Source organism: Octopus sinensis, linkage group LG1 (assembly GCF_006345805.1).
Source record: "Octopus sinensis linkage group LG1, ASM634580v1, whole genome shotgun sequence".
Taxonomy (NCBI): domain Eukaryota; kingdom Metazoa; phylum Mollusca; class Cephalopoda; order Octopoda; family Octopodidae; genus Octopus; species Octopus sinensis.
Genome location: NC_042997.1, coordinates 192,482,642 through 192,499,452, shown reverse-complemented (window position 1 = coordinate 192,499,452; position 16,811 = coordinate 192,482,642). Strand labels below are relative to the sequence as shown.

The window sequence follows — 16,811 nt, the reverse complement described above, 5'->3', positions numbered from 1 at the left end:
TACCCCCACAAGATGAATAATAATACTTCTTCCTAATTTTGGCACAAGGCCAGCAAGTTTGGGGAACAGAGTTGGTCAATGGTATCAACCCCAGTACTTGACTGGTACTTTATTTTATCGGCCGTGGAAGGATGAAAGGCAAAGTTGACCTTGGTAGGATCAGAACTCAGAATGTAAAGAGCCAGGAAAAATACTGTAAAGTAGTTTTTCTGACACTTAAACAATTCTGCTAACCTACCACCCTATGAATATAAATAACTCTTTATACTCTAAACACAAGGCCTGGAATTTTGGGGGAAGGGGTTAGTTGATTACATCAACCCCAGTGCTCAACTGGTTCTAATTTTGTTGACCCCGAAAGGATGAAAGGTAAAGTCGGCCTCTGCGGAATTTGAACTCAGAACGTGAAGCCAGAAGAAATGCTGAGAAGCATTTTGTCCGACACACTGATTCTACCAGCTCACCATCATAATAATAGTAATAATAATAATAATAATTCATTAATCTAAAAAAAAATATAAATAAAAAATGGCAAAACATTATAAAAAAAAATTTACTAATTTCTTTGAGAAAAATTAACAAATTTTCTCAAATCCTCACCCATTTTAAATGAGAGCTTTTTTTAATGTTAAACCATGTATTAAAGTACAAAAGATTCAAGCAAGATAGAATTTCTAATATTTCAGAAAAATATTGAAAGGATATTTTTGGTAAAGTTATTTTAGAGGAGAAAAAAAAAAAATTACAGGATTAGATGGAGAAAATTTTTCAGAAAAGTTTAAACCACATTTAACATGTAAAAGACCAGTTTTAGAACCTTCGTTCTATGTATGTGTGTAAGTGTACATACATCTGAGTGGGCAAATTTGTGTGTGTGTGTGTGTGTGTATGTGCATTCGTGCACATGAACATGCATACAGAACCACACATAACGCAAAAGGGTTTGAAACAAAACAACATTCTTCGTCGAACATCACCTTGCTGCACCCCAGTTGTTGGTGGATGGATGCATAATGGCTGGTTGCTGGTCATGTGAAAAGGAAGTAATGCTGTTACCAGGAATCTGCTGAGTTAGACAGAGTCGTTTATGTTACTAAGCATCTCTGCTGCGATCAAAGAGTAAGTTTTGGAGGAAAGTCACAGTACATTGTTATTGGAGAAAGAAAAAAAATTGGGGGGGAAAAAAAAAAAAAAAAAAAAAAGCAAAAAGCAGAGAGAACTTGTCCAGGATAATGAATGAGTTAGCAAATTACTTACAGCAGCAGTAGTGCAAGCTGCATGGAGAGTAGTAATGTGTCAGTTTTAGACAGAAACACAAACCAAAGTCTAAAGAGGGAACAAAAGCAACAAGCCAAATGAGGAAAACGGTTGTAAATCTAGAGAGATTCTTCAAAAGAAGCCAACATTTATTCAGTGCCATACTCAAGAGAATTAGTGGTTTCAGTGATGTAAAATGCCATGAATGTGGCTGGCATTAGTGAAAACCTTTTTGGATATTGCAAATCTGAGTTGATGTCCTTACAAACCTCTTGATTTGTTGGCTTAACAATAACTATTATTACAAAATCTTGTCACATTATAACTATTGAAGAGTTTAAATTCTATGAGAGATATTTAATGCATCCTACCGTATTTTTCTAGTGTTGAAAGCAGTTCTGGTTGAATTTAATTGATTTAGATTTAAATCATTGTTCCCAGTACCTTAGTGACTATGTAACATGACAAAACATTTAAATACTACAAACAGAAGGTACTATAAGCAGAGCCATATATATATATATATATATATATATATATATATATATATATATATGTCAGCTAACAAAACAGTATAGAAAGAACACAATTATGTTTATATGATTTTCAGTTTGGATTTTAAGCTCAAAGTTTATTTCTCACAGACACATATCCACATGCATACCAACACACAATAACGTAGCTGTTTTTGACATGGCACTCCAATAGCATAAACATTGTGAATACTTATCTACAATACGATATGCTATTAATATTAGATATTCAAATCAAATTCTGCCATCTTTCAAAACAAAAACAATGCAAACACTCAAATGAAGAAATATTCTTGTATTATTGTTCTCTCAAATTTTGAAAAGAAAAAGAAAGAAAAAAATTTCTTCATGATATATAATTATAATCAAATAAAGTGTTTAGTTAAATAATCGAAATACTCTAAGAATTTAAAAAAAGCATACTATTGAAATCAAACTTTTTTTTTTATAACTAAATGTGTAGCAAACAGCACTGGCCTGTTACCTAATACTGATTTAAAGACTAGATGAGTATTTCAAACACTACCAACAGAGATAGTGATGGTGGGTAAAATTTAGTATTAGGTGAAAGAAAGGATGTTAAAAAAATAAAAAGAAAGAAAGAAAAGGTATCAAGGTAATCAAGTTATAAGAGAAATTGGGTGAATGTTAGAATTAGTAAAGGTTGGCCAGGAATTGCAGTAAAGGTGGTGGTTGAAGAGGTAATGACAGAAATGAGAATGGCAAATTTTAAAGTTTTTTAGGAGGTGGTTCTGTTGTAGTAAGCTTTCAGCCAGACTTCTGAGTAACAGGAACATGGTTATCATCATCACTGACATTTTCCTCTGTCTCACTCCGCAGATCTTCTGTCTGTTGGAAGAAAGAAAAAAGCAAGTTTCTCTTGTTATTCAGTGCATTTGCAAAGAAATATTTCACTGAATATCTGTAACTATTCAGTAACAAGTATTGCTATCATCTCTATATTTGTTTTAACCCTCCCAGACCTGGGCCTCTGTGTCTTTCCCCTCCACCTTGGCTCCTGATCAAAAAAATAGTTGCCTGTACAGCACAAGAGTAACAATTGCATGCAAACTAATGAACAGAATCAGTCACATCTTTTCCTGTGTGTCGTTCATTACCGCTTTACCAGAAATCCAACAGTGATGATGTTTAACATATTTCTGCAATAGTGGAAATATGACGTGACAGGATTAATGATGATCTGCTTCCCATACCTTACTATTTGGAGCAATCATTCAACAAACTGGAACAGAATACATTTCTTTCACTGTATATAGTAAGTCTAGTGAACAAGACAAACATTGTCTTTCATTGTCATCTTCAACAACTTGGAAAGGTTTCTAAACTTGGAAAATGAGTGCCTCATGAATTGTCCAAAAGCAACCGCAAATCCCGAGTTGACATCTACTCTTCTCTCCATTCTCGCGAACTCATTTCACCCTTTTTGGACAGACTTGTGACTGGTGATGCAAAATGGATCTTCTATCGAAATGTTAAACATTGTAAACAGTGGCTTGGTAAAAGGGAAAAAGCTCAACTACAACCGAGAAAGGAACTTCGTGGAAAAAAGGTTCTTCTCTCTATCTGGTGGGATTGCAAAGGAGTGATTCACTTTGAATTGTTACCACCTAATGCAACAACCAATGCTCAAGCCTACTGTCAGTAATTAGAGCGTTTGAACCAAGCTTTGAAGAAAAAAAGACCTGCTTTAGTGAATCGAAAAGGAATGATGTTTCATCAGGACAATGCGCGACCCCCACCTGCAAAGATCATATCATAGAAGATCAAAGAGCTCGGTTGGGAAAAAATTCCTCATCCACCTTATTCTCCCAACCTTGCTCCTTCAGACTACCATTTGTTTCGTAGTTTACAGAATCATGTGGGGGACATAACTTTCGCAAGCCAGGGGGAGGTCGAAACTGACATTTCAGAGTTCTTCGCTTTGAAACCAAGAGTTTTACATTGATGGGATTAAAAAGCTTGTAAATAGATGGAAGGAAGTCATAGATAATCAGGGAAAGTATACATTGATGATTAAATTTCAATCAAATATAACATTTGATCACTTGTTTTCTTTATTCAAAATTCGGACAGAACTTATAAGATGATCTGATAGAATAGAACCTCCCACTTGTTATTCTTCTGATTATTAACTGCCAATTTTCATAATCATTTAATGCCCACATTTCTATGCTTACATGGGTCAGGCAGAATTTGTTGAGGCAGATTTTTAACAGCTGGGTGTCCTTCTTGTCACCAAACCATACCTGTTTCCAAACAAGATAATATTTCCCCATGGCAGCACATTTCATGGAAGATTGGAAACAAACAACATTGCTTGTTTGGCAGTGATGCTTCTTTACAATCATTACATTATGTTAAGACAAGGACACACATGCACACACACATCAGGTTTCCACACAGTTTCCATCAACCACATTCACTTACAAAGCTTTGGTCAGCCTGGTGTTATATTCGAAGACACTTGTCCAAGTGTGCCACACAGTGGAACTGAACCCGAGAGACAGAGAAATGCCTGCCTGTGACTATGAACCAACACCTCCACCTCTTTTACTCAAAGATTATAAAGTTTAAAACTGCAGTACAATCGATAAAGGTTCTAGTGATTTTATCAAAATATATAAATCTATTTATAGGGCTACAAGATTTTTTTATCTTAATTGAACCAAGCTAGATAGCCACCATGATCGGTACTATTGATGTTGGAGACAGAGAACTCCAAAAAAAAAAAAATCTGAAACAATATGAACTGAAAACCCAAAACAATATGAATTATCCTCAAAATATGCTTCTTTGTTCATGTTATATTCTTCAATTTCCTGACAATTGTTGGGGTTGTTTTTTTTGTTTTTGTTTTTTGTTCATTTCGATGGATTAGTCAGATGTACATCATCAGAACACTGACAATTATTTACTTTCAATATTTGGCTTTTAGCCATATTTGTGAGCACACATCTCTGTGAGATTGTTTTAGTTATATATTGCATTCTGTGAACAATAGCATCATTGGATTAGAGGTTTCCAAACAATCTGATCGCTAATTCATTGCCTTTCTATAGGTGAAGAGTGACAATGGAGTGTTTGTGTAACTTGGGTGGAATAAACACCACAACACACTTTTGTTCTGATATACTAGTTTACATCTTTTGCCACTGGATATTATTGGAAGAAAGATAAGCAAACACAGATGAACAATCATTTTCATACAAGTTGGATAAAATTACTACCCACCATTCCCTTCCACTGGAACATGCCTCATTCATCTGTCATTGTTTTGGTGTAATTCCTACAGCTTGTAGCCCTTCCTGTCTCCAACTCTCATTTGTTTGCCACGGTCGGGCATGTTTTTCATGGAAGACTCAAAAACAAATGACTTTACTTGCATGATGGACATGCACATTTACAGCCATCATGCAATGTCCATGACAAGGGTGTACACACACAACCGGCTTCTTTCAATTTCTTTGTAACAAATCCACTCACAAGAATGGAAGATGCTCACCTAAGGTGCCATGCAGTGAGACTGAACTTATAACCACATAGTTGTGCAGCAAGCTTCTTAACCACACAACAATGTCTGCACCCAACTTCATATGTGTGTATATATCATCATCATCGTTTAACATCTGCTTTCCATGCTGGCATGGGTTGGACAGTTTGACTGAGGACTGGCGAACCAGATGGCTACACCAGGCTCCAATCTGATCTGGCAGAGTTTCTACAGCTGGATGCCCTTCCTAATGCCAACTATTCCATAAGTGTAGTGGGTGCTTTTACATGCCACCGGCACAAGGGTCAGTCAGGCAGTACTGGTGATGGCCACACTCAAATGGTGTTTTTTATGTGCCACCTGAACAGGAGCCAGTCCAGCGGCACTGGCAATGACCTTGAAGACAACAAATTTCCAGCATGTGTACGCAAATCTTATATATATATATATATATATATATATATATAAACACACACACACACACAACTGACATTGTTGCTTATGGCAGCAACAAGGGTTCCAGTTGATCTAATCAATAGAACAGCCTGCTCATGAAATTAATGAGCAAGTGGCTGAGCACTCCACAGATACATGTGTATCCATGACAGTTCTCAGAGATTCAATGTGATACAGAATGCAACAAGGCTGGCCCTTTGAAATACAGATACTATTTATTTTTGCCAGCTTAGTGAATTGGAGCAATATGAAATAAAGTGTCTTGATCAAGGACAACATGTCACCAGGAATTGAACCCTCGACATTATGATCTAACCACTAACTCATGTGCCTTCTCTCTCTCTCTCTCCCCCACACACACATATATATATATAGAGAGAGATATAAAGACGTGTGTATGTGGCTTATATTTTATTAAGTGAGATCACGACATTATTAAAACTGTAATTTTTTTTTTTGTTCCCTTTATATTTTATTTTTTAACCACAAAGGATTTAGAAGCACGAGCAATTATTACTAATGAGAAAATTGATCCAATAGGAAAATGATAATTTACATAAAAAACTGTCCATAAATAAAATGATACTTACTTTTCCAGTTCTGATAGCATAAACAGCAACCCGACATATTATAAGAAACCATTTTATATGGAGAAACTGAAGTGTAAGCAGCAAGCCATTATATATATACCAGCCAGGACAGAAACCAACAATTGGATGAGCCAAGAACAATGTACTATATACAATTCTACAACAAAAAACATATAAAATATGTATTAAACAGTTAAAGGTGAAATAAAATCATTAGGTTATTCATACAAATACACTATACTATAATGACCTTAAAACTTGAGAATTTCTTGAGGACAGTAGGCAAATTAAAAATTGCAATGAATAATTATTGGGTTGTCTGGAAAGTTTGTGCCGATCATTAAAGGAAAGAAAAAGGTCAATAAATACTTGCCATTACATTTTTAATTAACCAAATATGAACCATTTTGTTGCACAATGCGTCTCCATCTTTCCTTTAACTTGAAAATACCTTCTTCCCAGAATTGAGGTGGTCTCATGGCAAAGAATTTATCAAGGTATCTTTGTACGTCATCCAAAGAATTGAAATTTTTACCATTAAGTCTATTCTGCAGAGACTTCAATAAGTGGAAATCCGAAGGAGCAATATCTGGTGAATATGGAGGGTGGGGTAACACATCCCAGCCAAGCTGCAGCAATTTTTGTCTGATTCCCAAAGCCTCAAGTGCCGAAAATGAACTTTTTTATTTTCCATTTTAAAGGGTTACAGAATTAACACAGGTTATAGGAACATAAACCTTCTTCCACGAAAGGATAGCTTAAACTCTGCTCTAAATGGAGGTATAGTCAAATCCTATTTTATGGACTCAACCATGTTCTAAAATAAGTCGTAAGGTAAGCTACTATAAATCAGCATGAACTTTCCAGACAACCCAATACAATTTATCTCTCATAATTGGTCATTTATTATATTTATTATTGTTTTTTTTTTGCAACAATTTATTAACACTGCTGAATACTAATGATTGTTTCTTACAAAAGTTTGAATAGTAGTAATGAAAATTAAACTATAACAATATTGTATTACAATAGATGTAGTTACATGAAGCTGCAAAGTTTGTGGAGGAGTAACTTTCAGAATTTTATGACCAGTATTTAGCCAAATATTCTCTGGCAAGATATGAAAAATTATCAAACTATTACATCATTCATGAGAAATCAAGTTATTTAACTTGCCATTGAAATTTGGCAGACACTGTTGTCTGCCAAGCTCCAATGATGGAATATGAAGAGAATCAAGCACCACCTGGTGGAAAACACCAGACAGAACAAAAAAATAAATTTAAAAAAATGGCAATCTAATGGCTTCTAGTTTAAACTTTTGGCTTTAAAGTCAAACTCAAGAATTCAATATTCTGAGTGAGAGAAAATCTGCATGCTTTAAAAAGCAAAGAAAATATTTCTACAGGATGGTGTAATTCCTCACAAAAATGCTGGAAACTCTTCTTCAACTGAGAATAGTCTTAAGAAGCCTTTATACATGGACAACAAACATAAAAAAGACATGTCAAGTTTACCCTACCCCTGCCAACCCCCACCCCCAGTACTTGTGACCTTGTTTATCACAGATTTATTGTCATTGATGTTATATTTATCTGTGGTAAGCATAACATGACACACTCAATTTTGAACCATGTTGTGCTTTTCACAGATTGATCTGTGATAACACAAAATTTGGAAATCAAAGATCTTGCTTGTTTCACAAAAAAAAAAAAAAAAAAAAAAAAGAAAGTGCCTAGTGGCCACCTGCAGTGGTCAATTACTCAGAATGCACTGACTATCACTCGTGTTTACATGACCAAGCTGTATAGCTACTCATTTTTTTAAATATGGATTTATGTACTTGCACACATCAACATGGGAACAGTGAACAACATAAATATGAAGGCACCTGACTAATCAATGATGTAAACAAGTGTTATTCTCTACAGGAAAAGGTAGAGACGAACAGGAAAATATATAACAGTGGAAGCTTTGGGCCACGAGTTTGGTGTCAATGAATCAACCATTTGTTCCATTTACTAAGTGCATGGAGATGAATCATTTATCACTATTATGGGATGTTTTAACCAAAGCTCCACAATGACTGAGGGCAGATGTACAAAATTATCTCTTCAGCCCTAAGATTACAAATATGTAGGAGGATCAACTGGATTTCTCACTTGAAATATTAAAATAATACAGTTTAACTAAAGTGCCTCCAAATGACGATACGAGGAAATAAATAATTAAAACCCAGGAATATAAATATAAATGTGAAGAAGATTAAAAGAGGGTAACAGAAATATATCATCATCATCGTTTAACATCCGTTTTCCGTGCAAGCATGGGTTGGACAGTTTTACTGGGGTCTGAGAAGCAGGAGGCTGCACCAGGCTCCAGTCTAATCTGGCAGTGTTTCTACAGTTAGATGCCCTTCCTAATGCCAACCACTCTGCCAAGGGAGGCTGGCACCGGCCAAGATCGTTTGGTGCTTTTTATGTGCCACCGGTACAGAAGTCAGTCAAGGCAGTGCTGGCATCAGCCACGTTTGAATGATGCTTTTTACGTGCCGCTGGTATGGGTATCACAACTACAATTTCCATTTGATTGTTTTGATGTTGATGTACTTGACTCAATAGGTCTCCTCAAGCACAGCAGGTCACCCTATGATCCAAGGTAAGCACAGCAGGCTGTCCTGCGACCCAAGGTACTTTGGATGGGCTGGGGCCTCTATGTGAAGCTGGTGCAGGAAGCAGCATTGAACTCTCGTTATTTGTCGGGTTAGGATGTGTGAAGCAGGGATTCCCACTCTGGGGAGACAACATCTACTAGGGGTGCAAGATGATATTTTCAAAAGTGCAACAAGGAAAGGAAATATACATTGTAGTAACATTTTGGTTTCCAGAATAAAATTATCCATTAATTTTGAACCATGTGCTTTTCACATGTGCTGGTGGCACGTAAAAAGCACCATCCGATTGTGGCCGTTTGCTAGCCTCGTCTAGCACCTAAAAAGCTCCCACTACACTCATGGAGTGGTTGGTGTTAGGAAGGGCATCCAGCCATAGAAACATTGCCAGATCAGACTGGGCCTGGTGCAGCCTTCTGGCTTCCCAGATCCCAGTTGAACCGTCCAACCCATATGCTAGCATGGAAAGCGGACGCTAAACGATGATGATGATGATTAACTTTTGAAACTAACTTTATTTTATTTAGTGCAGAGAGAACTTTAAGAGATAATGATCAAGAACAGTACCCTCATTCCATTTGTAATGACATCCTTAAAAAAAAATCTACATTCAACTATCTTGTTTATCAACACAAGATCTAAGAAATACGTGAATCTCTAAGCAGACCTGCAGATTGCAGTCAGCAAGAAAGTTTTTAAAAGAGTCATAAATGAGAAGTAGGTGTAATAAACTCGGTGAATTTTAATTCACAATTTTGACTCATTTCACAGTTTACAAGTTTTCTAGTTGCTCCGTTTACATCATCATTTTATACACTGCATCAGAAGTTTTACATTCAGTTTTTTTTATCCAGTTTTGTATGTGGTTCAATTTTGGAAAAAACAAATTAGTTATAGGAAAAGTGACTCTTCATCTTCAAATCAGATAAGAGTTGTTTTATGATAAAACCATTGGATGTTCAAAAATATTAATAAAAAATTGTTCTTTAAACTGTTGAAAGTTAAAAACGCTTTAGGTGAAGAAGGATTAAGATAATCCTTTCTGCTATAGGCCCTGAAATTGTGTGGGAGGAGGATAGCCAATTACAATGACTCCCAACACTAAACTGGTACTTACTTTAACAACCCTGAGAGGACGAAAGGCAAAGTTGACCTCAGCAGAATTTGAACTCAACATAAAGATAGAGAAAATGCTGCCAAGCATTTTGTTAGGCATATTAATGATTTTGCCAGCTCGCTGCCTTAAGAAGGATTAGAATAATGATCAAGGATAGAGGATATGGTAAACAAATGCTATCAACATCATTCTTATCACCACCACCAATCTTCATCTGAAGTGATGTGAAGTTAAATGTTTTTCATTCAAGCTTATAAAGTAAATTCTTGAAAAGTGAAGACTAGTACTTACCTCCATGGAAATATCACAAGCCTTGTAATAAACCAAGTGCTAGCAAAAACAACAAAAAGTACGTCGCACATAACTAGCTTGCCACAATATTTCGCCATTTTAGCAGACTGTGAAGAAAAAAGGAAATTACATGAATATTTTTGTGTTTAAGGGCAGATGTTGAGAAGGAAAAGATGGAATAACTATAGGGAAAATAAATAATAATAATAATAATGATGGCTTCAAATTTTAGGAGGTGGGGGTAAATTGATTATATTGATCCCAGTGCTTAACTGGTACTTATTTTATTGAACCTGAAAGGATGAAAGGCAAGGTCAACCATGGCAGAATTTGTACTTATCCATACAACCATACCTACACTTTCTTCATAACTATCTGGAAGTTTGGTCCCAAAGTCAGACAATTTAACATGCCAATTAAGCGAAAAAAGTTATTTTATATTACTTTTCAATTACTTGAAAATAACTAATTTCTTAATTATTTCCAAAATTAATCGAAATACACTACCCATGCATTTCATAGATTTATTTGTATTAAAAGTAATTATTGGGTCGGCAACTAAGTTTCTGCCGTTTTTTTTTTTTTAATTTTGGAATATATTGTATTTTTAAATTTTGGAATCTATTTTGTTTAGTTAATTTTTGTTTATTTTCAGATTATTAAAATGGAAAGTCAAGTTAAGAAAAACAAGCATTTTTGACACCTCCTTCTTTTTGCTTTTAATCAAGGTTCTAAGGCCACAAAAGCTGCTCATGACATTTGTGCTGTGTATGGAGAAGGTGCCATAGCTGAAAGAACCATTCGTGAATGGTATGCCAAGTTCAAAAATGGAAATTTTGACCTCAAAGACGCACCTCGTTCTGGCCGTACAGTTGAGTTCAATGAAGAGTGATTAAACTATCTTTTGCATGAAAATTCTCATCAAACGACAAGGGAACTGGCAGAGAAAATGGAATGCTCCCACACTGCTATAGAGAAGCAGCTTCACTGAATGGGAAAGGTTCAGAAGTATGGAGCATGGGTTCCGCATGCTTTATGTGACAACAAAAGTCAACAAGCCACAATCTCTGCTCGCTTGCTTGCTCATTACCGCTCAACTCATGGACACAAGCAACAATTTCTTTACTGAATCGTTAGTGGCGACGAAAAATGGTGCTTGTACATCAATATGAACAGTGTAAGAAATGGCTTAGCCCTAGTAAACGAGCGATACCACACGTGAAACAAGATCATCTGCATAAAACAATATTGTGCATATGGTGGGACTGGGAAGGGCTTATCCATTACAAGTTGCTTGAACGAAACCAAATGGTCAATGCAGAACTTTGTTCAACAGATGGAACGACTCAACATGGCTATTCAAGAGAAAAAATTAATCAGTAGCATGGAGTTCTGTTGCACGACAACGCCCACCCTCATATCACCAATATGAGCAAGGAAGCCATTCAAACACATGACTTGGAAGTGCTACCACACCCGCCGTACTCTCCTGATTTGGCACCAACAGATTTCCACCTTTTTCAATCTCTTTCAAATGTGATGCACGAGTTTTGTTCACTACTGATGCAGAATTGAGAGCTTGGTTGGATCAATTTTTTGAGTCGAAATTGGGCGATTTCTACCAACGAGGTATTGAAAATCTTATTGAACGTTGGGAAGAAGTTGTAAACAACAAGGGTGAATACACTATTGATTAATTAGTTATTTTTTTTATTAAACCTTTTAAAAAATTTAATTTAAAAATAAATGGCAGGAACTTAGTTTCCAACCCAATAGATTTACAAATAAAAAAAAAAGAAAAGAAAAGAAACAGGTTTACTATCAAAATATCAAATTTACAAGAAAAAACTAACTAACCCCATTTACTATCTACTGTGTTATCTTTTCTTTCAAATGTGGCCAATAGCAAACTTTAAAAGTTAGATAAGATAGAAATGGAAATAAAGAAACAAAATATAAACTGAAATTAGGGAAAACATTAAATTTTATCTAATTACAATCACAGAGAGTAGAAGTTTGGCGGAAGCATTTTTTTCTGTCATTCATCACAACTAGTTTGAAACCTAAATTTTATCTTGTCGAAACACTTCTTCCAAAATACCATTTATTAATAGCATAACACATTAAGAATGCACATACACACACACAAATTTATACCCATATATACATGCACAGTCACATACACATATGCATGCACAATCACTCTTCCTTTCTCTCTCCTCCTTTTCAGGTACATGACCATACAACTATCTAAATATTGATTTCAAATTTTGGCACAAGGCCAGCAATTTTGGAGGAGGGCCTGAGTCAATTACAACAACCCCAGTGCTTAACTGGTACTTATTTTATCAACCCTGAAAGGCAAAGCCAACCTCGGCAGCATTTGAACTCAGAACATGTAGATAGATGAAATGCTGCTAAGCATTTTGCCTGACATACTAACAATTCTATAAATATTAACTAGAGAACAGATTTGAAGCTGACCTGGAGGAAAGAGGACGTTATCATTTATAAGGCCACAAATGACAAAGGACTTTGACAAACAACTGATTGACTGATTAAGCAAGAATTCAATTAGTCAAGTAGTTAAAAAACTAACCAATTGATTAATAAAGAAGTGAAACTGAACCAGTGCACGTGCTTATTGTTGGCATAATGACCTTCCCATGATACGATAAACATTACCATTAAAAATAATTTGATAAATTAATTTAAGAAAATTCAGTTACAATGTCACTATATATTTACTTTTTTTACCCGTTCCAGTCATTGGACTGTGGCCATGATGGGGCACTGTCTTAATGGGGTAAGCTGATCAAATCAGCCCCAAAATTTATTCTAAGTCTATTGTTTAATTTATCAGTCTCTTTTTTTGCTTGACAAACCACTAAGTTATAGCAAAAAAAAAAAAAAAACATGCACCCAGTTGCCAAATGGTGAGAAAGAAAAGTTCCTACACACAGCCAGTTGTATACACACACACACACACACACACACACATATGCATGTGTTTTTTTTTTTTTTGTTTTTTTTTGCTATAACAGTGGTTTGTCAAGCAAAAAAAGAGACTGATAAATTAAACAATAGACTTAATAAATTTTGGGGCTAATTTGAACATATGTGTGAGAGAGAGAGTGTGTTGAATATGTGTAAGTGTGTATATATGTTTACATATGTGTATGGTTTTTCTTTTTGAGTAGTTATGCAGATCCGCCTGTGCAGTAACCTGCGCTGCTCTACCTCTCTCATAATAATCCCCTCGTCACCTAGCATGGAGCTGAAGCACCCAGTCCATGTTGTGAAGTGAAGGGCATCCAGCTGTAAAAACCATGCCAAAGCAGACATTAAGCTGAATACAGTCCCTGGACACATCAAAACCTGTAAGACCATCCAACACATGCCAGCATGGAACATGGACATTAAATGACGGCAATGTACATATCTATAAATGTATATCAGGCACATGCCGCTAGAATTACTCAGGGTAGGCAGTTGGTGACATTTATGTAGTAAAATACATAAAGAAATAAGCAAAACACAGGTGCATGATCGAGTTAGAGGCAGATGTACTTCTGCCTTTATAGTGTGTAAAGAAAACAGTGTAGAAATGTACGCAGCACATATACTACTGCAGTACTATGCATAGTTTTAATACTGAGATTGAAAGGCAAGGGCAAATTATGCCTACCTAATCTACAAAAAAAAAATATTTTGCATTTTATTGAATAAGGAACATATTTTACCATAAAAGGAAAATGTTACTATCGATATATCTCATTCAGGGTAGGCACTGCCTACCTTACCTACCCAGGCAGCACATCCCTGATATATATATATATGTATGTATTCCTGGCTACCCCTACATGTCTACTCTACAGAACCTCATGCTTCCACTACACTAACACAGCTTCCGCATAGATGCACACACTTCCCTTTAACACCCCCCATACATATACACACACCTTTCACATACATATACACCCATACATACACATACCTCTATTCACCTACCATCTTGCCTCTTTGAAACATAAACACACACACACACACATCTATGCATGCTGATTGGCCCTTTTGTGCATACAACTTCCACTCATACATACATACTCTCTCTCACACACACACATTCTTTTATATTTGGAGCACTCCTGTTTTGGTTGACAGCTTTGAATCAAACCTTTCTTCTCCACTCCTTCCATTGTCACTCTTGACATCTACTCACCCTTTAGCTTACCTCTCACCCCCCCACCACATCCTGTTGCTTATCCCTCTTTACTGTGCACTCATTTATGCTCTTTGCTGTCATGTCTCATGAATGAACCTTTTTTGGACCAAACAGTGACTAGAGAAATGGGTTCTCTATAAAAATGTCAAGCACCAAAGGCAGTGAGTGAGTAGAGAAAGGAGAAACAGGGGCACCCCAAGCTAAAGAAGGTCTTCACCCACGTAAGGTGTTGTTATCTGTTTGGTGGGATATGAAAGGTTTCGTCTACTTTGAACTTTTAAACCCAAACCAAATGATAAAGATCTACTGCGAGCAACTTGAGTAGCTTAAGTCAGCACTAGAAGAAAAACGACCATCTTTGGTTTCAAGACGAAAGGTGTTCTTCAATCAGGAAAATGCTTGACCCGATACAGCAAGGATGATACTCTAAAGTCTGGAGCAATTTGAATGGGAAACGATGCTCCACTCACCATATTTGCCAGACATTGCCTCAATTGATTATCATCTATTTCACAGTCTTCAAAATCATTTGGACAGAAAAAATATGAATTCTGTAGATGAGGTCAGAACAGTACTGGAAGAGTATTTTTGTCACGGACAAGTGAATTTTGGAAGAAGGGCCTTGCAAGTCCACCAGATAGATGGAAGAGCATTGTAGAAAATGAAGGAGAGCATATTTTGGATTAAAAATGAACTTTGTTTATCTTAATTTTGAAAAATAAAAGAAGCATCAAAAAGCCACACTATCTATGGGATGACCCCAATACATACACGCATTCATATTTCATAATTTCACATGTGCTTTCCATGCCAACTGGACTGTTGACAAAATCCAATAGGTCTGATAATCACACCTTGCTCCAATGATTTAGTTTTCGCCTGGTTTTTATACAACAGGATGCTTTACAGAATGTACTGGGTGTTATCTTTGTGGCACCACCATCAGCGACGTCAAATTGTAATTTGCCAGACTCTAGAGCCCTTAGACTGTGAGGGAGTATAACAGAGAGAGAGAGGTAGTTTTATATAAGGTGTTAAAGGGTTAAAGTATGACAGAAAGGAACAGGTTTGTTGTTATGGAGGGGATTCACGGCTACTCCACATATAAATGATAAATGAGGTGGATCCAGAAAGCAAGATAAAGATGGTAATACGAAGATGTCATGGCATACTCTCAAGATACAAGAAAATGAATATAAGTGAGGTGAATGCAGTGGGTGATGAACTAAGCTGGGTGTATTGGTGGTAGATAAAAGTGGGTGGTAGACTGTTACCAGTGAGGGATGGATGTCGAAAGGAAGAGATTTAGGATAGAGTAAAGAGTTATATAGGATTTGTAGTCCTGCTCTCATGATCTCAGTTCATTTGAAATGATGGACAATCAGGAATCACCTTGTTCCTGCAATGCAGTATTCTGGATCTTTAATCAAAGCTAGCAAATAAAGTGAATCACATGCCAATTTATATAAATGGTTCTGGTCCTAGCAGCAATAGGTATTTTCACACTTTTGCCTGATTTTATTTATTTATTTATTATCTCTTTAAATTTTGGAGTAATTTAAACTTGATATAAACTGTCACAGCTATGAATATAACCAGGAAGAATGCGACAAACACTTGCATGTTTCATATTACAGGTGTGTGTGTGTGTGTGTGTGTGTGCATCATCAAGTGTTTTAAATCCAGGTTTTGTCCCCGTTAATGGGGGTGGCCAGATCTACTTCAGTGCCATGGCAACTGCCCTCACACCATCTCACCATCTTGCCTAGTTTGGGGCGTCCTCTTTTTTCAAATCAATCCTCCCAATCTCTTCCTCCACCTTTTCCTCGGTCTACCTCACTTTCGCACTCCATTTACCTCAAATGCAATCACTCCTCAGAACATGCTCTTCATCCCTCAACACGTTTGTGTATACATGTATGCTTCTACAGCCAGATGCCCTTCCAAATGTCAACCATTTTACAGAGTGTAACTGGGTACTTTTTTGCATATCACTGGCACCATTTAGGCCTGCACATGAAAATACTCAATACTTAAAGTATAGATACAGCCATAGTTTCACTGATGTGTATTTCGACAAGGAATATTAATCTGTACCATTTGAAAAAATATCATTGTTAAAAAAGAGAAGTGAATTTTATAGGAAAGAAAAAATAAAAA

At 36.2% G+C, this 16,811-nt stretch overlaps 1 protein-coding gene across 2 annotated transcripts in view; it reads right to left on the bottom strand.

Annotated features, from left to right (window-relative positions):
- Window positions 1–1,093: 1,093 nt before the first annotated feature.
- Window positions 1,094–16,811, bottom strand: part of LOC115219755 (ceramide synthase 6) — a 122,692-nt gene continuing 106,974 nt past the window's right edge. For both annotated transcript variants that reach the window (XM_029790000.2, XM_036507947.1), the window contains 3 exons: window positions 10,427–10,533; window positions 6,348–6,504; window positions 1,094–2,639 (listed from right to left, as the gene is read on the bottom strand). In XM_029790000.2, coding sequence (XP_029645860.1) covers window positions 2,559–2,639; window positions 6,348–6,504; window positions 10,427–10,533 — 345 coding nt within the window. In that variant the 3' untranslated portion in view covers window positions 1,094–2,558. The remainder of the gene's footprint in view (window positions 2,640–6,347; window positions 6,505–10,426; window positions 10,534–16,811) is intronic.